This window comes from Seriola aureovittata, chromosome 16 (assembly GCF_021018895.1).
Source record: "Seriola aureovittata isolate HTS-2021-v1 ecotype China chromosome 16, ASM2101889v1, whole genome shotgun sequence".
Classification (NCBI taxonomy): domain Eukaryota; kingdom Metazoa; phylum Chordata; class Actinopteri; order Carangiformes; family Carangidae; genus Seriola; species Seriola aureovittata.
Window position 1 is genome coordinate 23,658,329 of NC_079379.1, and position 22,051 is coordinate 23,680,379.

Below are 22,051 nucleotides of genomic sequence, written 5' to 3' on the forward strand. Positions count from 1 at the left end.
AAAAATATCAGTCCCTTGTGATAGTGTGTGTGTGTGTGTGTGTGTATAAGATAGTGTGTATGTGGTGAAGGTATTTCTATATAGTAGCAATGTATTTGCATTTGTCTTTTTATATTACCCACAGCTTAACAGCTTATTCTGTCCTTTTTATTTCCCCCAACACATTCGGCTTACATAATCAACATGTGGAAATAACAGGAAAGGGTTATAGTCTTAACACCACTATTATCTATTCAAACGTATTATTTATTACCATTACATATTTCAGTGAAAACTACCTTTTTTATATTTTAAGGTGAACAAATTAAAAAAGATTTTTTAAACAATATCATAAGATGATAAAACAGAATGAAAATATTTGTATGCCAGCAAATGCCAAATCCAAATTGCCAGTAGGTAAACATCCCCTTGTAATCATCCCTTCACATAAGCCCATGGTCCCTAAAGTCCCTTAATTCGCAAGATGAGGAAAGTTAATAAAGCCCCTCATCATTACTGTCCAAGCAGGGAGAGGGAGATTTAAAACAAACAAAGAAAAAACATCTAGGCTTTATGTTCTGGTTTTGGCCAAAATAAGTTATCTAGACTCGCTGTACAGTATATAATTGTGTAATTTCCTCACAAGTTCAACCCACTGTATTTGGCTTTATAATGAGACTGGAGTTGGTGTAGCTACATGAGAGGGTGGTTCTGCATGCCTTCATGAAAGTCTTGGTGACATAGTGAGTATACTCGCAGGGCTAGCTGGTCAACCACTTTAGATGGCGAGTTAACCCCTCACTAGGCGGTGGGAGGGTGGCAGACGCAGTGGCAGTTGCACCCTGTCTGATGAAAGAGGGCACGGTCTGACCGGAACTGGCAACGCAAATTTTACTTGTACGCTGCAGTGAGAATCCGACGAGACAGAAAACAATGTAGAGTTAGAGGGGAGCACGGTCTAGCAGATCTACAACATGTTTTTCTTTTTTTTCTTTCAAAATTGCTTTATTGTTGTTACCGTCTACCTTCCCTGTCCTTGCATTCACAAGGACGTTCATAATCAATAGTTCCTGAACAACAGGTCGGTTTCACCCTCCCTCTAAAACAGATCAGACATTGAGAGTCTTTATATTTCGAAAAGTCAAACTCCAGTCATGAGTGCGGATCAACTCGTGACTGTAAGTCAAATATGCTTTCAGTCATTCCTCAGAGCAAAAACTTTAGCCAAATAATGCTCTGTGCATTTGAGATATCAACGTTTTAAAAATGTTAGTCTGTCTGCTCAAAAGCACCAGAAACATTTAATTGCAGAGGTTTAAAGAAGCTATTTGGAATTTTTGCTACTGCTACACAGCCAACGTTAGCATTAACAGCTGTTTACTTACAAGTCTAGAAGAAACGTTGCAAGTTCAGCATCAAACTTCATTCCTTTGCTCACCGACAGCTGTCTCCAGAGGTGGAGGGCAACAACAATGTTAACTCTTGTCTCTATCAGGTCTTTTCTTCTATTGAAGTTAGCATGCTAACCAGCGAGTGCTGTTAGCATCACCCTGGTTCCCTTGACAAAAAAACTAAAGGGATTTTTTACATGGGCTTTTGGATTGCTGAAGAAAATAAACTCTGTGACAAACAAAAGTTTATGATATTCACCAAGTTCCGTTCAGTAAAATAATCTTCACTAATGAACACCACTTTTATGATTTTTGAAGCCTAAATACCATCGCCCAAAGTAAAAAGCTAATGTTAGGCAATCCAATCCTGAAGACGTAGCACTGCTCAGAGGATGTATTATAACCTCTTGTATTATAGAGATAAAGATGGCTGAAGATCTGTAACTTACAAATAGTCTATTTTAACCAGTAACATCACTGTACTGGTTTGCTCTGCGTGGGTTTGCTTGGTGAAAATAAACCGTATAATCATCAGAAAGTAATGTTGGAAAATCTGGTGGCTGTGTGGGCAGCTCTTATTTGACATCAGCTACTCCCAACTAGTACATGTGTTTTATTTTTAATAGTTTGGAAAAGACTGAGCTGTGACTTTGAAAGCAGCAGTTGGTAGCTGCATGGTGTTGAATCAGTCAAACCATGGCTGGTGAGTCAAGCTTTCCCTGGTAGGAACTTCCAATTACTGCTGTTCAGGAGAAATCGAGCAGTTTTGATCTGTCACATCCCGTGTGAGAGGAGGGTATCGCATTGACAATACCAACCTCCAAACTTCCACTAAATTAGTGCAGATTGGATATTTTTTTTTTTAACCACAGCCCCACTTTATGATCTGCACTCATCATGATCAAACATCACAAGTCACGTCAGGGCGTCAGGCGGTAAATCGTATCTTTTCCACTTGAAACGGCACATCATTTCACACCTCTCGCCTCCGTCAAATGACTGACACTTGCTTCGATCAGGCTTTGACAGATGCACCTGGCCTGCTTTGGAGGTGACATGGTAGAAAAGTCTGTGGGAGTTAATGAAAACATAGATGAGGAGAGAATTATGAGGTAAAGAAAAATCCCGTCAGTAAAACCATTCCTCTTGCTTTTTTTTTTTTTTTTTTCACTTGATATCAGACAAAAAGGAGAAAAACAATCTCTGACCTTTTACTAATCGTTTCATTTCTGAGGCTTTGTGACTTCAATTCATGTACATGCAGAGATAAAAGGAGAAAAAAGGAGAAATGTCTGGATCAAAATTACAAAAAGAACCGGGGCTCCTGGTGAGTTTTGAGATCACAGACTGAGCTGTCTCACAAACGTTGCGTCCGTGAGAACGTATGCACGTTGTAGTTTAGCAAGCTAACAAGCTAACATCTACAGTCGGTATCATTGTGGCAAAAATAAACACAGACCTGCAAAAAAACGGTCTCGTGGTCAGTCTGAATCCATCCTGGGAGAACGTTGTTGTTGTTACTGACAGCTGGTGGTTTAACTGTGTTAAGACGTGTTAAGATAGAATCCGAAACAGACGAGCTAATTAAAGCTTAAAGGTGTAATATGATATATCTGGATGAGGTATTAGCACAACTTTAAAGTGCTTTACTCCTAATACCTCCATATTAGGAGAACAACTATAGCAGTGGCTTTGTCAGTCAGTCGGTCGGTCAGTCAGTCAGTCAGTCAGTCGACCACTTTAAAGAAGAGTGGCTGGACAGAATCCTCTCCTCAGTAAAAAAACACCTGAAAGCTGCTTTGGACTCTCAGACTGTGAGAAACAAGATTCTCTAGTCCGATGAAACCAAGACTGAACTGTTTGAGCTCCGTTCCTATAAGGGGTTGCCACCCGTCCTGTATAATACGGGATCGTCCCACATTTGAAAATAAAAGGCTGCGTACTGTATTGAATCAATACAGGATGCTATTTGTCCCGTATCTTCGTACACGTCATGTCCTGTGAAGTGCTGTGACTAATGTATTGTCAAGTAAAATCTGGGAACCTCTTATTTCTTCACGTTAAAGGTGGCGACCCTAGTTCTGAGCGTCATGTCTGGAAGAAACCATCATGCTGTGGGGCTGTTTTTTGTGTCCAACAGGACACAGTCCAGACAATACAGGAGTGGCTCAGGGACGACTCTATAAATGTCCTCGAGTGGCCCATCCAGAACCCCGCCTTGAGCCCAATCGAACGTCTCTGGAGAGACCTGAAAATGACCGACGGCCCCCATCCGACCTGACGGAGCTTGAGAGGATCAGCAGAGAAGAATGGCAGAAAATCCCCTGATCCAGGTGAGCAAAGCTTGTGGCGTCGTACCCAAGAAGACTGGCGGCTGTAATCGCTGCCAAAGGTTCTTCAACTAAGCGCTGAGTAAAGGGTCTGAATACTTATGACAATATATTTCAGTTTTTCCCTTTTAATAAATGTGCAAAAATGTCTAACGTTCTGTTTTTGCTTTGTCATTTTGGGAAACGATTTTACCCGAAAGCTGCAACATAAAATGTGAAAAAGTGAAAGGGTCTGAATGCACTGTGTGGTGTCCTCATCGCTTTTCACTACTGTACTCTGAACTATTTGCCATTTCAGTGTCCCACTCTCCACAGCAAGAATCAATAAAGTTTCACTTGATGTTTTGGAAAAAGATATAAAATTGATTTTTAGCTGAGGTTTAGTCGTTTGACAAGACTCACTTTCTTCATGTGTTCAAGCTTTTTTCTTTTAGTTACAGCCTGAATAACACCTGCTGTCATTAACGAGCGTGTTGCATTCCCGTGCAGTTTCATTGTGACTAAGCAGGACTTGTGAAACACAAAAAAAAACCATATGTGCACAAAAAATACACACATGCACACCGATGTGCACTCACGCATACAGAAATAGATGTTCTCAGACTCTAACTGGCCACAACAGTAGAGCTTTAACTGCACCTCCATGTTACAAAGTCTCCTCGTCCTCTGCTCTCTATCTTGTGCTACCGTCTTATCTTTCTGAAACTATGGCACACACAAATTTGTCTTATTTAATTTTAAATGCTGAAGTGCCACTCTGGGGTTGATAACATTTTATCTCCTGCGTTTTAACGAGAGAATAAGAGGCAGACTAGCCTCGGCTCTTTTCAAAATCTTCATCCTCCCTGCTCATCAATTTTTCTCCACTTATGCTTCCTACAATAGAAGTCATCAATTTGTGAGAATGTTTAACTCCTGGGACTCTTCTCTTCTCCTCTCTCTGCTGCTCTCGCCCCCTCAGTCCTTGAAATTTATATCCAGAATACTGTCCATCACCACAACAGCACAATCACGCTGCCTCCTCATATCCCCAGGCTCTTTAAACTCTTCTTATACAGTGTGATTCATTTACTCCTTCCTGCTGTGCTGAGCTTTATTTTTAATTCATTTGAACCTGCCCAGTGTATTTCTGAATCACACTGAGGCTAACAAATAACTGCTCGTGTTAAAAGGGAAGTTAAACGTTCAGCAACCACTTTGCTGATTCAACAATTAATTAATTAAGATTTAAAAGGCCCCCACTTATTTGAAGTTTTGAATATCCATGAGAAGATATATTTGTGGTTTTAAAGGTGCTGTGAGTGATCGCCCTCTCCCTCTAAGTTTTCATCTGAAGATGCAGTGTTTATGGATATGTATACACTTTGTGGCTCATGGCCATATGAGGGCACAGGGTCATTGTCAGCTACAGCTGGAGAGATTTTTCTGTGTGAGCGGATGTTATTTGAGGACAGAGGAGGAGTATATAGTATCTGGGGGAGTGAAGGGAAAAATAACATGAAAGGCAACAATGGCATGGCTGAGGGAAATGATTTATGGTGATGTGAAGCTGCAGCAGGTCTCTCCTACTGAGAAGCTGGCTGTCTCGCAGCGAGATAAGAGGAGGCAGATAGGATGTTTCCGTGACAGACAAGGTGACAATCTGGCCTCAGCGTGTGTAAACAAGAACGGTGCTATCTCCCCCTGCCCGACGACGGGGTTAACACCTCTGTCCGTCAGCCGGGCTCCCATCATCGCTCACGGGGCCCCTCCTCATCCAAGTCTGCCTGTCAGGGTCTGGGAGAAGGGAAGTTGCACCTTCTGTTGCGACGTGCACGCCAACATGGCTGGCAGGGGGAGAAGATGGGGTGGCACATGGTGGCACACGCTGCCAGAGTTTTATTAGTTACCCTCACAGCCCCAGTTGTAGAAAAAAATAATAAAAATCAGACAAGGTCCACAATCCTCTTTCTGTGTGCTGTAAACACAGCGGTCCTCAGAGCCAGAAATCCCTTCAAGCAAGACGGAGTGGAGTGTTTGGGGTGATACAGTAGCTTGGATTAACAGCTCAGCTTCTTGTGTCAGTAGTTTTAGTAGTTTCAGACTGATACTGTACGTCTCTTTTCAAATGGATATTAGCATTTTATTTAAAAGTATCACTTATTTTCTTTAGTGTTTTTGTTTTTACTTTGGTCTTTTTATGTGTCAGATTTGGTAGTTTGTATAGGGCATTGAATAATAATAATTACTACCAGGCCTTCAGACTGAAAACAGCTGCATTGAGAAAAGCAAAGGGGCTGCAGAGCAGGTGGTGGTGGGGGGTGTTGTTTCAGGTACCAAGAGAGAGCCTGAAACAAAACTTTGACTTCACGATTTTGTTCCAGAGATAAAAAAGAGTCCCACTGATATTTCTAGCGACGCTAATAACTAACAATCCAGCCTTGGAAGAGACCATGGGTGAGTCGCAGGGTCGTGGTTGGCTCAGACAAGTCTGTAATGACAGCAGCACAGAGACAATTGAAATCTATAGAAAGTTTAGAAGAGAGTTTTTGATAAGTTTTTAACTTAAGTTTAAGTTTTAAGTTATTCTTTTGGCCATTTTATGCCTTTATTTGATAGAATCACTTCACAGAAACGCTCCGATTCTCTATGAGACAATGAAATACGATCCAGGAATTCCAGTTTGAGTAACAGATGCACGAGCTTTTAGGCTTATCAGATGCAGAAACAGTGCAAAGTGGATTATAGTACTATGATGGATTTTACAACTCATGTTATAGGGTAATATGCCAGGAATGTGCACTTAGACATTTGTGATTGGCCGATGCAGACGTCGTTGGATTGTGTTGAAGCCGTTGTTTGGTCTGTTTTACAAAGTGCTGTTCTCTGTATAATCATGGTGTTAGGGAGATAATGTTATTCAGGCACTGTGTAAGTGTATTCACCTGTTTGATTCAAAGATAAATACTTAACATCTACTGGCTTCGTCTAGTTAAGTTCAGTTCTTCTTGATGATAATAGCGTCTATTTGTCCTTGTTATGCGCCACTTGAGACTCCTTAAACAACAATTTAGTCCATGACAACTCACTTTATCTCAAAAACATATGGCCAGACTTATCATTTGACAGATATTAATGGTTCCCAGAGGAAGAATCCTCATGTGGTTGGATTTTAAACCAAGCCAAAATGTGTACTCATTCTCAATGAATATCAGAATGGGAATAAAGGGGACCTTTACTTTATTACCACCCTCATCGAGCACATTCATAATCCCCAGCAGATGAACTGTTTCCATGACTTTGCATGGGCTTTCTTTTGCTGCCAAAACCTAAAGGATAGTTCTGCTTTACTTTCTAATATTTCTAAAATTGGCCATTGTAGATATCATTTAAAATATCATTGTACTCACCAAAGTAAGTGCTGAAATTGTCAACTTCTGTGGAATAAGGGACGTTCATTTTCAGTTTTACTTCCATATTAAGTTGTTTATATAATCTGATATAATTTATTTGGTCGAAGGCTGTACATTTGCACTCTCTGTCCCCAAATCTTGGATGAGTAGAACATTATCATGACTGACTGAAATAATGGTCAAAACTGACATCTATACCCCCGACGGGTAAAGCTGCGAGAAAAGCAAAACCTACACAATGACTTTATTTTCATTTTTGAACATAAGGTAAGGAACACTGCATCCTCTTGAGGCCACTAGCGGGGCTTCAGACTTGAGATTTTTTTGTTTTTACTTGACGGTGGCAAAGGTTTTTTACTCTTCAAATACCTGTGACACCTGCCTCACTGTGTGTGCTACAGCCGTAACCTTGTGATCTGGCAACCCCGAGAGGAATTGCTGTCTATAAATATATTGGTTTTTTTTTATAAATGTGAAGAGGTTTTGTTTCCCAGAAATCATGTAATGTTACATCATTAAACTTTACACTACAGGGACCAAACGCAGGGGTGAAGATGGTCTATAAAATCTGTTGGCAGCAGCTACAGCCATCAATGCTGCTCTGTAATTGGTACTTCAGACTCTTAAGAAAGGTGTAGCCTGGGTTACAGTCCACAGTTCCTGTTTCCTATGGTAAAGTAACTAAAAAAAAAGGAAAGAAAACTATATGAATTCAATTTAATGATCAGAACTTAGGTGTTGACAGTATAAAAATGAACTAAATGTGTGTGCTCCATGTCTAAAAATGCTATTGAACAAAGGGCAAAATCAAAGGAAATTGTTTGTTAACATGTCAACAGTGTCAATTACTTAACTACAGCATAATTCCTCCCAGTCCACTTCAGTGTATTTTTTGTGCTAACAACAAGATTTATTGTATGTGTGTAGATAGACAACAGTTTGCTAACACATTAGCCATAACAAATTTGTAAGGTAATAAAACTTGCTCCGCAGGAGTGAGTCCTGAAGCATTAGCATTAGCATTTGAGCACTTCCTGTTCCCTCCCTCATCAAGTCTATGGGTTTTTGATTTAAGGTCTGCAGGTTAAATAAGCTCAAGATATTTTTACGTTTTATTCTACGACATTAAAATACATCAGTAAATACTCCAGTTGTGATTTCTTTAAGCTTTAAAGTCTCTTTAAAAAAAATACCGGTTGCTAACAGGTGGCTAAATGAGGCTATAGAGGTTGTCAGGGACGTCAAACGTCATCACGTCGGACATGAAAACCGATCAACTCACCGGTTCACCTTTACGGCCTCGTTGTGTTTATACTTTTACAAACAGCTACGAACTTTGTAAGAGAAAAGGCTTTTGTAGAAGCGGTAAGAGCTAAATCAAACTAGAAGTTAGAGGTTGGAAGTTTAGGGGTGGTGACGTTGAAATCACGCGACCGTGGTGTAGTTCGTTCACAGCCTAACATTTGCTTTTTACTTCTGGTGATTGTATTGAGGCTTCAAAAGGCTCATAAAGTAAAGCAGTGTTCATTTGTGAAGATTAGTCTATTGAACAAAACGTGACAGTATCATAAACGTTTGTTTCTCATAGTTTATTTTCTGTAATAATCCAAAAGCCCACGTAAAAAATTCCATTTTGCTTTTTGTCTAATTGATTAGTCAATTATCAAAATTGTTGTGGAGTAATTAATTTCTTAGTTGAGTGACTATTCTCTGGTATTTTAAATCCTGTTTCAGAGGCTTCCTTTTTTTTTTTTTTTTTTTTACATGTATATAGTTTTTGGAGTTGACACCAAGTTCTTGTTATTATTGAGACTAATGTCCATTTACAAAACATGTTGGTACTAGTTTTAAGAAACTATGCATAACTCTCAGTCAGGGGCCTGGGTAATGACTGCAGCAGTGGTCCCAGTTCACCGGCAGGATAGAAGTCGACATGTATAGAATAAATACTGGCTTATTATATAAGACCCTGCATAATTTAAAAGGACATGATTTAAAAACCGACTGAAACCCTTCCCTTACACAGGACATGTTCTGTCACTGTCTGTCACCTCATTTTTAAATCAACCATATGTTTTGAGTTTTTTTATTTTTATTTTTATGGGCCTGTTTTCCTCCTCTGATGCTATAGATAGAGCACGAAGCCGTTCTGTGTGTAAGATACACTGACTAGAGATGTCACGCTCCTGCATCTATTCTCAGCTAAACCTGCTACAGCCGAGGCGTTACTGACTAAATGCCAGCTGCGTTGGCCCCTCTTCTAACAGCCTCTCAACCTCTCCAGAGACTTTCCCCAACATGTAACCGATGCTCGTTCTGCTCCCGTTTTCATTGTCCTGTGCACATGTGAGGAAACCCAACCTGTAGCCTATGGAGCATCTCTGTAATTTACCCGGACAGCATATCCTCTCCTCCTGCACCTCACAATGACCCTTTCTGTTCAGTCTCTCAACCTTTTAGCCCTCACTTGGCCCCCCAGCAGCTCCACATTCAGCTGCTGATGTCAGGATGTTTCCCTTTTGTACTTCACAAACACACACACACCTAAAACCAGTTCATGTCAGTGTCTTTTTCAGCCTTGCAGTTTGTTTGTGTGTGTGTGTGTGTCTGTTTTTGTGCTTGTATAACCCAAATCCTCATGCCCTTTCCCTAATACAGTGTCTGGGAGTGTTAGGGGCTACAAGAAGAGTGGACTGTAATAACCAGAGAGCCCCGGTGCCTTGTCAGCACGGCTCAGCCTCCAGAGAGGCCTGCCCATCACGGACAGCACCCATGACGGTGCAGATTACACCGCGTACTGCAATAAACCTGACACATGGAGAAGTCGGAGAGATTACAGCATCTATTAATGCAGCTGTGGCTGTGACCCTCGTCTCCGGTTTCAGGCCGTAGTGGGGCGAGCACACAGCGCACTCTGGTGGCAGAAAACGGACACAACCACTCACACTTTTTTTCTTTTCTTTTCAGTTTTAATCTGATATTAAAACACATTACAAAGTCAGTATGCAAATACCCTCATTTGTTAAATTAAATTATTGGAAATGCACAAGTCTTGAACAAGTCTTTGTTGATGTGAGCTAAAGCCAAGAGCATAAATTCATCCAGGTTTGCACCTTAGAGAGAGAGAGAGAGAGAGGCCAGATGGAAAACTAATAAATATGACACTACTTTGTACAAGTGTAAAATACAGGCATACCACATTAGACATTAAGTATATATATATGTTCTTTTATATATCGACTTAAACAATCAGTCCAGTAGCTCACACTACCTATGATACTGAGAAAAAGCAATAGATGTTCACAATGAAGGAAAAAGAATTTTGTGAGTGAAACCAAGCAGTAAAGAAACCGCTGACAGTCCAATGAGAGGAATTCAGTCTGTTGCCGTTTAACTATGCACAGAGGAAAAGGTGGCATACCCAACAGTATGGCCAAACTGTAAAGAAATGTTTAGAGAGCAGGCGTCGATGCAAACATCTTCCCGTCGTCCTAAACGGACGTCACACAGTGCAAAAACAATACAGCTTGGATGCGACACTACGACACAACAGACAGTGCAATTATTCCCAGCCTTAAGTGACCCCCAACACTGTAACTGGTAATGAGTCTGATCATCAGCGGAGCAGGCTGAGAAGTTGCAGCCTGCTGCTCCTGAGTCAGTGTAAGAGGATGTGAACTGATGAATCATCAGCACCATCGAAGCCCTGCACGGAGACTTTACAGTTACAGTGAATTCTTTTCAGGTTGTTCATGGAGGCTTAAAGGATAATTCTGTTTTGGTCTCGTTCTCTCAGCTCCGGTCATCGTTTCTTTTTTATTTATTTTTTTTATCAGTAATGCACCAACCAATGTTAATTACTGAGATCTGGGAACAAAACATGTTTACAGCTAAGTCTGATAAGGAAAGAACTACGAGTGGTGAGATGATAACACGGGTTGTAAACAAGCAAAAGCGTTGAGCCTATTATCTAAACCAAGAGTCCCAAACAGAACAATTTCATATTGACAGATTTAAGGACTGATATCATGACCAAATTAAAAATTTCACTCTAAGGCAGAGTTCAGGATTATTTCAGCCCTGAGTTTAAAAAAAAAAAAAAGAAAAGAAATCATTGATTAGATCGAGCTCGTCTGTGAGATGCTTCCACTGAGGACTTACTTTACTTTGTAATGCGAATGCCCTGGTTCGATCTTGAAAACTTTCAAGAGTCGTAAAGTCCTGTCTGTGAGTGTTATAAACTGTGGTGCAGTCTTTCACCATCTGATAAGCCTTTAAATGCAATCTGTTGCTTTCTGAACCCCCTCCCCCTCCTCCCTCTCCCCCTCCTCCTCCAAGTCAGCCCTCTGCGCTGTTCAACGCACGGCTGATTCCCCACTAAGTACAGTGCGTTTAATATCTGGATAGAAAAACACACACTTTGGACCTTTTATCTCATTCACCTTCTGTCCAGCTCTCTCCGACTCCTCCTCAAACGCTCGTTAGCTCGCGGTTGCTTTCCAAGAGCAACATGAACACGGCACCCACAGGCCGAGCAGATCGAAGTAGGTGAAGACTGATGACCTTCTGTGCTGCTGAAAAACTTTAGATCAAAACCAGTTCATTGTTATGTAATCATCATTCAGGTTTTTTTTTTTTTTGCCAAACATATTGTTTCCTCAAAGCCCCGCAAAGAATGCTGGAAGGCCCGGTGCTGGTCCACCGTCCGGGGGTTCGGACACATCTGATGTTAAGCACTTTATTTGGAGGTAAAAATAAAAGTCCCTGTACTTTAAAGCTGTTAAGTCAAACACAGGAAGTTCAGCGTGCCGCAAAGTCAGTCTCTAAACTGTGATAGTTTGTGTAATAATAATTCCCATCTTCAATTAAATAGGTTTGGTTCACTTGAGGGTTTGTTTGCAACCTGTCTCTGACTTCCTCTAATTGACGTCTGCATCGTCAGATCTCAGCACTTAACTGGGTCAGTGCAGGGTTAATACTGCTGACGCAAACGATGGCCAGAACCAGGAGAATAAGAGCCGAGCTGTAACGAGCTGGAACTATCCTTCAAATACAAAACAAACAGGAGGGTACATTTGTGATGCCTCTTTGTTTCAATAAAAATCAACAAGAAGTTAAGAGGAGCATGTACACACACACACACACACACACACACACACACACACACGCACGCACACACGCACTCACACACACACGCGCGCCAAAAAAAGGAAAATGGCTACCCTAATGTTGCTTGGTCTTAGGCCAAGTCAATCTGTGGATTTGGAAATGTGGTGTATTTACAGTTTCACAAGTCTGTGATAGCTCAGTACAAGTTCATACCTGCTTTGTGGGATAAAATAGGAGGTGTGTCTCATTTCACCTTGTTTTCTTCCTGAGTATTTTCTTCTATCACTACTATCTGTACACCTGACAACTGTCCACTGGCGTCCAGCTGCAGCCCCTGAACCCCTTCAGTCTGCCCCTCCTGCATTTGGCACTGCGTCTCCTCCCCCTCCGCGGCCATTGTCACCTCCATCCCGCCCTGGACAACCATGGCGGCCCCGTCTCTGCCTGGCTCACCGGTCAGCTGCAGCTCCATCACCCCCACCGCCTGCTCCACCGGAGCCGGGTTGATCTCGATGACCGTGTGATCCTGGCCAGTGTCCACCTCGCCCTGCATCATCTCCTGCTGCACCAGCATGGTGCCGTCCACCACCTGGCCTTCGATGGGCACCACCTCTGTGCTGCCGGTCTGCTGGCTCAGGTGCACCAGCTCTACGGGGCTCACCATCGTGCCCAGCTGGCTGGAGTCCTGCATAGCCGTGGTGCCCAGCAGTGTGAGGCCCGAGGACGGGTGCAAGGTGATGGTGTCCGCCTTTCCGTCTCCGGTCACCATGTAGCGGGTGAAGAGCTGCGAGCCGGCGGGAAGCAGGGTGACCGTGTTGGAGGACTGGGCGAGGGAGGCGATGGGCAGGCCTGCCACAGTGAACGGCTGACCCACAGAGGACAGCGAGATGGGCGAAAGAACGGTGAACTGCTGGGGTTGCAGGGTGGCCTGCTGGCTGATGGGGGAGGTCAGGAGGGTGGTGGTGGAGGCGGGCCTCTGGAGGCGAGGCCGCTTGGTCTGGCGCTTGGTGGGAGTTTTGTTTTTGGGAGGCTGCGGGCAGGAGAGAAGAGCTCGAACCTGCTGCTGCTTCCTCTGTTCCTCCAGCTGCACCTCCAGGTCTGCACAGAGCAAACAACATGACACACGACTGAACATGAAGACCGAGCAAACACTGGATTCACAAGTATTTCACATTAGATTTTACACAGCCTAATACTGATGTGTGAAATCAACATTCAGCAGAGATGGTGAGAAGCTGCTTAAACCGCCAAATGTCAAGTCCGATCTCCAGTACAGCCCGACCGATTTATATTGGTATCGTCGCATATATTCTCCGATATGCGCTGATATGAATCCTTTTATTAAGAAGTAATAATGCAGTGGTAATACTCAGGTCAAGTCAAGTTATATAGGCAGCATTTTATTTACATTTGATCCTTTGTTTTCATTCAAAATATATAATATGCATACATATTGGTTGTTTTTTTATTTATACCGACTCATTAACACGCCATAAGTTGTGGTTCATCACCATGTAAATGTTTCATACCTTTTCCAAGTGATTTCCGGTCACAGTGTCACACAGTGATGCATCATCGTCACATTTAATACGACTTATTAGCAACAATTAAGATATTGGAACTAGAGTTTCTCTCAAAACAACAGGAACAACTGTAAGATATTTGCATTTGTAAACATTTGACTGCAGATTTTTTTTTTTTTTTTTGGACAGTGTGTCTCCGTCTGTGTCTCGTTTACTGTTCTGTGACTTTGTACCTGACAAAAGTCCCGAGTGAAATACAACTAAGCTGCAGCCACAGTCTACAGGCTTCATGTAAACAGTCAGGTTTACACTGTATAGCCGAAGCAGAGGCAGGTGTGACAAAAACCTGTGTAGATTTACTTTTTTCACTTGGGAAATTCATCAAGAATCTTTAAGGAAATCGATAAAGAATCGGACTGATAAATAATGGCTTTGGTATCAATAAAGTCTGATCAATTTCCATCCCTATCCATGACGAAGTTTAAACTAGACAACTCACTCAGCTGTTATTTGATGCGTTGTCTACCTTCAGATGCTTTGCACAGTTCACACATACAGGTGTGGATGAATCTGTTCATATCTTAAGTTTCTGTAATTGAACAAGTAAATAAATGATCAGGGAAGAAGAGGAAAACACTGACGCCACGTGGGATTTGATCTGAAATTCACCCCCTGGCTGCATTTTGTTGTAGCTAGAATAATTGATGTTAAGTCAAGTAACAATCAGACATCAGTGTTCACGTTTCTATAGTGAAAAACAAACCTGACAACAAATCCAGTGGGCTAAATGGAGGATGTACTCACTGGTGAGTGTGCTGAGGACCTGCTCCTGGCTGGGATCCGTCTGCTGCCTCCTCCTCTCCAGGATCTTCTTGACCGAGTCGAGCAGGCCAAACACCTGGGCGAGGTTACTGAGCACCGCCACCTCTACCAGACAGGAATCTGGGATCAGTGCGGCAATCAATCAAAGGGTCACTTTGTCAGTCAGAAAGGAAGAACAAATTCAGCTGTTGTACACAATGAATAATTAGGTATTCAGTCTTATAGAAACCAACAGCAGCCTTTCAGAGCCCTCTGCTGTTGGTTTGTCATCCTTCAGCTTCCGCCAGCAGCTGAATTTGTTCTTTCTTTCCGTTCGTTTATGCACCTTTAAGTTCTGCATAGTCTCTGTCATGAAGATGCAGTTCCCAGCAGCCAGTGTACATTAGTGTTATTGTGTACCTGTGTCCTGTATGGCAGCCAGATCCCTGAGCTGCTGCACGCTGTTCAGCAGCTCCAGCAGCTCAGTGCTGATGTTGGTCACCACTTCACCCAGCAAACCCACATCCGCAATACCCTTCCAGAAGTTCAGCGTGTCCTCTGTGGCCGAAAGAAGAAGAAGACCGAGTCACTGGCGAGCTCTGTGTTTATTCATGTATGATCTCCTCAACATATTATCATTATTGTGAGACGAATGATGTGCGGTGGACCTGAGATCTCATTGTGTTCCTTCTTGTCTGCAGACTCCAGTGTGATCGTGCCCCAGTCCATCTTCCCGCTCAGAACGTCTGGTCTGTCCTCGCCCACCGCACCGCCATTACCCAGAACCACCTGAGCTGCAATCATATAGGAGAGCACCAGAGGCAGACTGAAACAACAATTCAGGGCGGCAACTGGACTCAACCTGGACCGCTAATTCTGTAAGCTAACCCTATATGTTAATATATTAACTCTAGGTGAGGACAGTAACAGTTTGGTATAGATAAAGATCTTAGAGATCGGGTTATTTGTGTAACCAATAAAAAAAACAAAACATAAAAAGCTTCTTAGTGACACACAATTCAAATACAATTTCAAATGTATTTGTTATTTGCGTGAATCTGGAAACAAACAGCTTGTCGTCAGGTGGTTCCTGTGTCCTCCACTGTAATGCAACTTATCGGTTATTGTCACTTACATTAATGCACTTAAATACTGTTTACAATAATAATAATACAGCAAAGTGTAATCAAAAAGAACATGAAGTGTAAAAGAGCCAACATATAACTTTATTTTTGTCATTATTTTCCCTTTTTGTCATGAATAATCACAATACACTTGATTATTTGAGACAGGCTGTTATAATAATAATTGTTGCTTTTGTTTTCCTTTTCATACGGTTTATAAAATCTGAAACGAGACTGATGGGGCAAAATCAGAAATCACAAAAATCTAAATAATGCACGATCCTAGTGGTCGATATCAGTTTTTTCAGAAACTGGCATCGTCATGACTATGGCATGTTCTCACCTTGAGAGGACGTGGGCGTGTTAAGCCTGCTGCCATCCGGAGGGAAGCGTGTGTTGTTGATGAGAAGGTCAAACTTGGTGCTGCGACACGTGTTGGTACACAGCGTGCTGTGCTGGTAGAAGTCAAGCTGACCTGAATCCATCATTTTTCTAGAAAGCAGAAATTAAGAACGGTATCAAACAGGAAGAAAATAGAAACAGGAAGAAACAAAAGGAACATATTGATTTGAGGCTAAATTTGCTGGTTCTATATTTAAGTTGTGTTATCAGTTATAGATATTTAAAATATGATTTATTTTGTCCTCGCTAAAAACAAAGACTGACACAAAAGTTTACATCATTTATTAAAGTCAGACCTGTCTCTTATCGTTTTGATATACATGTATTTTTGGGCATGTGCTGCCGGTGTACTGTGTGAGGTGGAACAGCTGATTCACGCAGGACTTGCCCACACAAACAGCCTGGGTGGTAAGAATAAAATCTGAGCAGGTTAAAAAAAAAAGCCCATATGATACAAGCATCCCACAATGAAAGCAGAGCAGTGGCTGAATGCAATATTTGTGTTTAAAGCTGCTCGATGATGCAAAATAACATTCCACAAAAACAACAGCTCAACAGAAAACACAACGTTTCACATCACGGAAAAAAGGTAGGGACAACAACTCTTGCCAGTGATTGGACAGAACTCAAGTCAATTAAGATTATATGGAAAAATAAACCCCATGACTGTATGAGGACGCAAATGGAACAACTTTAAAGTAAGATATTGAAATCATTTCAGTAAAGGACATTCATATGTCATATATAATATGTCAGGATATCAACATGTTTAAAGCTTTAAAAAAAACAGCAGGACTGACTCCTCAAGAAGCGACCAAGTGTCATGTTATCAGAGCCGCACAGACCAGGCCAGCGGTTTGGATTCAGATCTATGTGGTTGACTCTAATGCAAGAAACATGTGTGAAAAGAGATACGGCAAAACGAATGCTTAGTTATCTGAATCCATCCTGTCTGGGACACATCATAGATTTATTAGACACAGATACATATAAAGTAGTGTCTTATTTAAATCCGCCACTCCCCGTGTAGCATCATTACTGCGGTACGACACCAGGACCAGCTGATGATGGATGCCAAGAAACTGCAGTTTTTGAGTTGTTCTTACATGAAGAAAAGAAAGAACTTGTTTTATATTTACATGCCAAATTCACAAGATGGCATGAATAATTAATTAGTTGTACACAGCATTTCAGTGTCGTAGTATAAGTTTCCCTGACTCAACACGTCAGAAAAACAGCTCGATTTCTGGAGGGAGTCTGGGAGAAAAAAAAAGGAGACGCCTATATGAATTATATATTGCTGATGTCTCAGACTACTTCCTTATTCCTTTAATTTCTCTATCATAAGAGCTCGACATGTGTGGGATTGTTTGGCCTTGATGGAGGTGTGCGCGCCGCTGAGAGCCATTCTAGTTTGATAAATGTCACCTAGATGTTACTGGTTTCTGCACCTTCGTCTTCACTTTCTTCTTGTTAATGTGAATTTCTGACAATCCTGATTCAGTTTTCATTCTAACTTATTATTGTTTATTGTTTTACACGTAGAGTTATTTTAGTTATTTTAACTATTTTCTGTATTTGGGTTGTTTTGTTTTTTTTCTGCTTTATTGATTTAGTGTGATTTTAATAATTGTTTGTTTTATTTGTTGTTTTGTGTGTGGTTGAATTCTCCAGTATTTACACACAGTCACATCTTTGTTTGTTATGTCAGCACTTAGCAGCAATACATATGCAGGAGTCTGCAGAGCATTGCAGACAGCGATGATGACTAATCATAATGTGTAGAGCAAACAACCATCACGCAGATACAGAAATACCTTTGGCTTTTGGCTCACTAATCCAAATGTAAGTGCCCTCACCTTAGCATGACTCCACCCATCCTGATGGCTCTCTTCCAGTCTTTCAGAGTGGCTTTCCCAGAGATGTGCACAAACTGTTTGGGGCTTATCAGCTGGTCTTCATACTGGTGGAGAGAGTGTTGGTTAAAGGACCAAAGCAAAACGATATAGTGTATTATTATAAGTCTGGTATCTATTGGTTTGTTAATACTGGCCTTTAATTTAAAACAATAATATCAATACATTGGTATTTTAAAGCCACAGCCGTCATGCATCATGCCCAGACAGTGTTTATGTTGAGGTGATATTATTTAGTGCAGAAGTGCACACTACGACAGCGACTGTAGGGGTCAACCCACAGTGGACCAGCCCTTTCCTATAAGGGTCTGGGGGAAACATGACTCTCTCATGTTTCTTTTATCCATCTTTTTCACTTCACTTCACCAACACCTTTTCTCCCTTTCTCTCTTCCTCTCTCCCATCCACCTTATAATGTGGTGCACTGGCAGGCGAGCACACACACATCAACATAGACCTGACAACAAATATCACTTTGCTTTCTTGTTTCCTGGCTAGACTCTTCGTAATTGGCCCGTCCTATATTTACAGTTTTGTTTCCCCTTTGTTCTCCAGTCAATGCTTTGTCTTCTGTCTTGCAAAAAAAAAAAAACAAAACAAAGCTGTGCAAACTGTTTGCTGTGGATTGATGGATTGATTTAGTTCATACTTCTGTTTTACAGCCTAATGTACTTTGTCTTTTACGATGCTGAGAGCAGCCTGCCTCCTCTTGCACCACTTGTTCGTATTTCTTTTGTGAGCCTTGTTGCTCTGTTAAGTCAACACTTAATGTCCTTCGATGCTCATTACAGGTTCAGCTAGAGCAGCTATGATAGCACTATATCATAGCACTATGTCGGCAAGAAAAACCTAAAAATTCTTTCAAGCATAAAACAGAACATTCATCTTATTTAATTATTCATGACAGAATCAACCCAGGCAGCCATTGCACATGCCCACTTATAGCTGTAATCAGCACAGACCTATATGAAGCTTCCAAGTTTAAAGTGAGACAAAATAAACAGGTGGTTCAATGCAGTTATTCTTGGACACATGTCAGCAGAACGTGTTTATTTCCTGCTGGGTGATTGACTGTTCAGCGGCCTCAATGCCATCTAGCAATGTACAGTGATGCTTAATAACAGCCATTTGTACATTTTTTGTGAAGTGTTTTTTAGGGTTTTAATAATACAGTTTATGTCTCCTGTGACATGTTTTCACTCAAAATATATTTGCATATTGACGAGCCTTTGAAGACCAGAAGTGAAAGGTTGTCATTTTGAGTCAATGTGGACTTAAAAACCATAATGAATACCAACCTTCACGCATTTCACATTGATTCCCGGGCACACAAATTTCTTCACCAGCAACACAGCTTTACTGTCGCCGCATGTTATGGGACAGCCGATCTCTACGTCATCTCCCTCAGTTTGTTCTAAAAGAAAGAGAAGATACGCAACATTTAAAATGTTTTTTTTTTTGTCACGTAATCTGCAAAATGTTTGAATCACTGAATCTTACCAGATGTCCAAACATCTTTCTGATAATGTCTTACCTGGATGTGCTTCAACGGCCATGACAGCTGCATCTGTTTCAGCAGATTCATCTCTGAAAAGAAAAACATATGGCATTTTTACTATTTTTTTAGATATTAAAGGATGTTGTCTATCTGCAGATAGGATGATATCTATGTTGTATCTATAGTAAGTACTTACTTTGGAGTAGTAGTCTTTGTCGAAGATGATTAGCCTCTATTAAAACCTAATAGTGGCTAATCATCTGGCATTACTGTAGGCGTTTGCTACCTTAAATTTTTTTGTAATGAACTCAACTTTAATTCCAGTCCACATCCTAACCTACACCATATGTGACAGCTTGCTTCAGTACATACCCTGTGGTGATTGGTTGGAGCTGGAGGATGACCTGAGTCTTATTAGGGTCATCGGGGTCACCCTCTCCATCAGTCTTTACCATTACCACCTCCCCCATGGACACCGTGACCTCGTCGGTGGTCGCCATCACACTCACAGTAAGACTCAAAGAGGGCCTGCTTTCACAGAACAGCTACCCAGGAGTTTGTTCATCTGAAGGTGGAGGAAGAGAAAAAGAACACAATATGAAAAATGATAGCAAACCTCAGTTTTGTTGTGGTGCGAAGAAGAAGCAAAAGCAAATTGAATTATTATTATTTTTTTTTTTTTTTTTAACATATAAAAGACCTTTTTTCAGTCAAAGTTACTTTCAAAATTAAAAATAACACCAATCAGGCACAATTAAGCGCCTCTAGCGGTTGGGAAACACACTGCACTAAGAACTTGATGTTTAAATGTAGTTTTAAAAGCCTATCTTTAGATTAGCTTAACTTTAGCTAGCTAACATTGCGGAGTAAACTGAACTTTTAAACCAACATATTGCTCTCAGACTTGGTAGTTAGCTAAATGTTCCACCTTAACCAAACTTCATAAAGAAATGCGCCATTTTTACATTGACGTCTTCTTGGCAGATAAACATAAATAACAACTTTTGAAACAAAAGGTTAAATTTTATTTCAGCAATATCAAGCTAGCATACCACGACATTATATCCACTAATTAAAATACATTTAAAAAAAAAAAAAAAAAAAAAAAAAAAAAAAAAAAATCATATTTCAGAAAACAAAAATTATTTTTTGTCTGTGAACTAATGAGAGCAATATTAACTAGCTTAATATGAAACTACATTTTTAAATTAACGGTTTCGTGAATGTGCACAATAAGAAATTCATTTTTCCACAACACCGCAGTGACTGGTAAACTGACGTACTCCGTGTTCAGGTTATCGGTGCATTACTGCCGATGCACCCCCGCTTGTCAAACTGTCAAATTTGGAGCAAGATGTAACGGTAGCGTAGTGGGTTTCCCCGCGCACTGGGGAGTTGAAACCGCAGTTTGGGGGTGATTTTGGGGGATGGTATCCGATATGTGGTTAGTAGACCACTCACAGGTACACTAGTGCTAAATTCATCCTTTTTTGATGCAGATAAAAGACTTCTATTTCCAAAGTTGGGTGGGCTGTGACGGCCGCGGCGGGGCTGCTGACTGATTTTTCGCTGTTGAGATCCACACAGCTCAGATCGGCGGTAGCCATTATGGCTAACGCAAGGGCGTAACTTGATGTGTGGGAACTGGACAATATTGTGAACTATACTGTCCGAGACGGGTAAAGCTTTGCATTTACAGTGTGACGGTTACGTGCCGCTTGTCTATGAACCGTACGTCCCTTCGTAACTCTGCATTTTAACTCTCCGCTCCCCCTCAAAATGACGTCTCCCTGTGCGGCGGCACGTACAGCAAACAACGGCACGGCGACGGCGTTGCCCCTCCATTCTGTACGAGCCTGGCTAGCTGAACCCCCTCCGCAATATACCCGAAACCCCCGGCGAATACAACCGTTTGTTTCGTTAGAGCGGTTGGTATTTTACCGCGAAGTATATTTAAAATCACACAGATAGAAATAGGCTTGTCCTTACCGTTTTATGAAGAGAAACACATCCCTAGATTGTGGAGAGCTGCTGCACATGCGCACTTCGCTCATATAGCTTGACTTCCTGCTGAACTGCGCTCGCTTTTATTTTCACGCTCTTGTAAACCCGGACAAAAATTCAACTGCAACTCACTGCGACTACAGTAACTTCGTTAGTTATATGTATAATATAAGAGTAGAGAGCATTCCACATTTAATGACACCTTCTGTTATTATACACCTTATTTATTAAGTTACATCTCGTAGATTGTATGGATGTTTTTTAATGTCCCGATCAGTGGTTTTATTCGTGAAACATTGGCATTGTATAATATTTGAATATATTTTGAATTCTGAAGCGTCGAGCAGTGTCATTATACACTCAAACATCAGTGAGGGTTGGTCCCCATCATAAAACGAGTCCAACTTTAAGGTTTCTGTCCAAATTGGCTTTCGTTATTGATTTTTAGTTTCAACACACAATAACAACATCGCTCCCTCAGTTATAATGACTCATGTATATCGAGATAGACATTGATCACCTGTAGATTAATAAGAATTGCCTGTCGACCAGATGCGACAAATTTAGGATTCGAGGTGACAC

The 22,051-nt window shown here is 41.3% G+C and overlaps 1 protein-coding gene across 4 annotated transcripts; it reads right to left on the reverse strand.

The window, feature by feature from the left end:
- Positions 1–10,039: 10,039 nt before the first annotated feature.
- On the reverse strand, positions 10,040–22,046 carry gmeb1 (glucocorticoid modulatory element binding protein 1). Of its 4 annotated transcripts, none has more exons than XM_056399918.1 (10): positions 21,990–22,046; positions 19,838–20,030; positions 19,502–19,554; positions 19,266–19,381; positions 17,911–18,014; positions 15,993–16,141; positions 15,194–15,319; positions 14,946–15,083; positions 14,529–14,666; positions 10,040–13,299 (listed from the first exon to the last, which is right to left on the reverse strand). In XM_056399918.1, exons 2-10 carry the CDS (start codon positions 19,963–19,965, stop codon positions 12,446–12,448), a joined length of 1,806 nt encoding a protein of 601 aa, XP_056255893.1. In that variant the 5' UTR covers positions 19,966–20,030; positions 21,990–22,046; the 3' UTR covers positions 10,040–12,445. The 4 variants fall into 4 exon arrangements, with proteins under 4 accessions (XP_056255893.1, XP_056255894.1, XP_056255891.1 ...); XM_056399919.1 differs by lacking the exon at positions 21,990–22,046 and adding an exon at positions 21,455–21,554 and having other exon boundaries at positions 14,529–14,651; XM_056399916.1 differs by lacking the exon at positions 21,990–22,046 and adding an exon at positions 21,455–21,554.
- Positions 22,047–22,051: the final 5 nt, after the last annotated feature.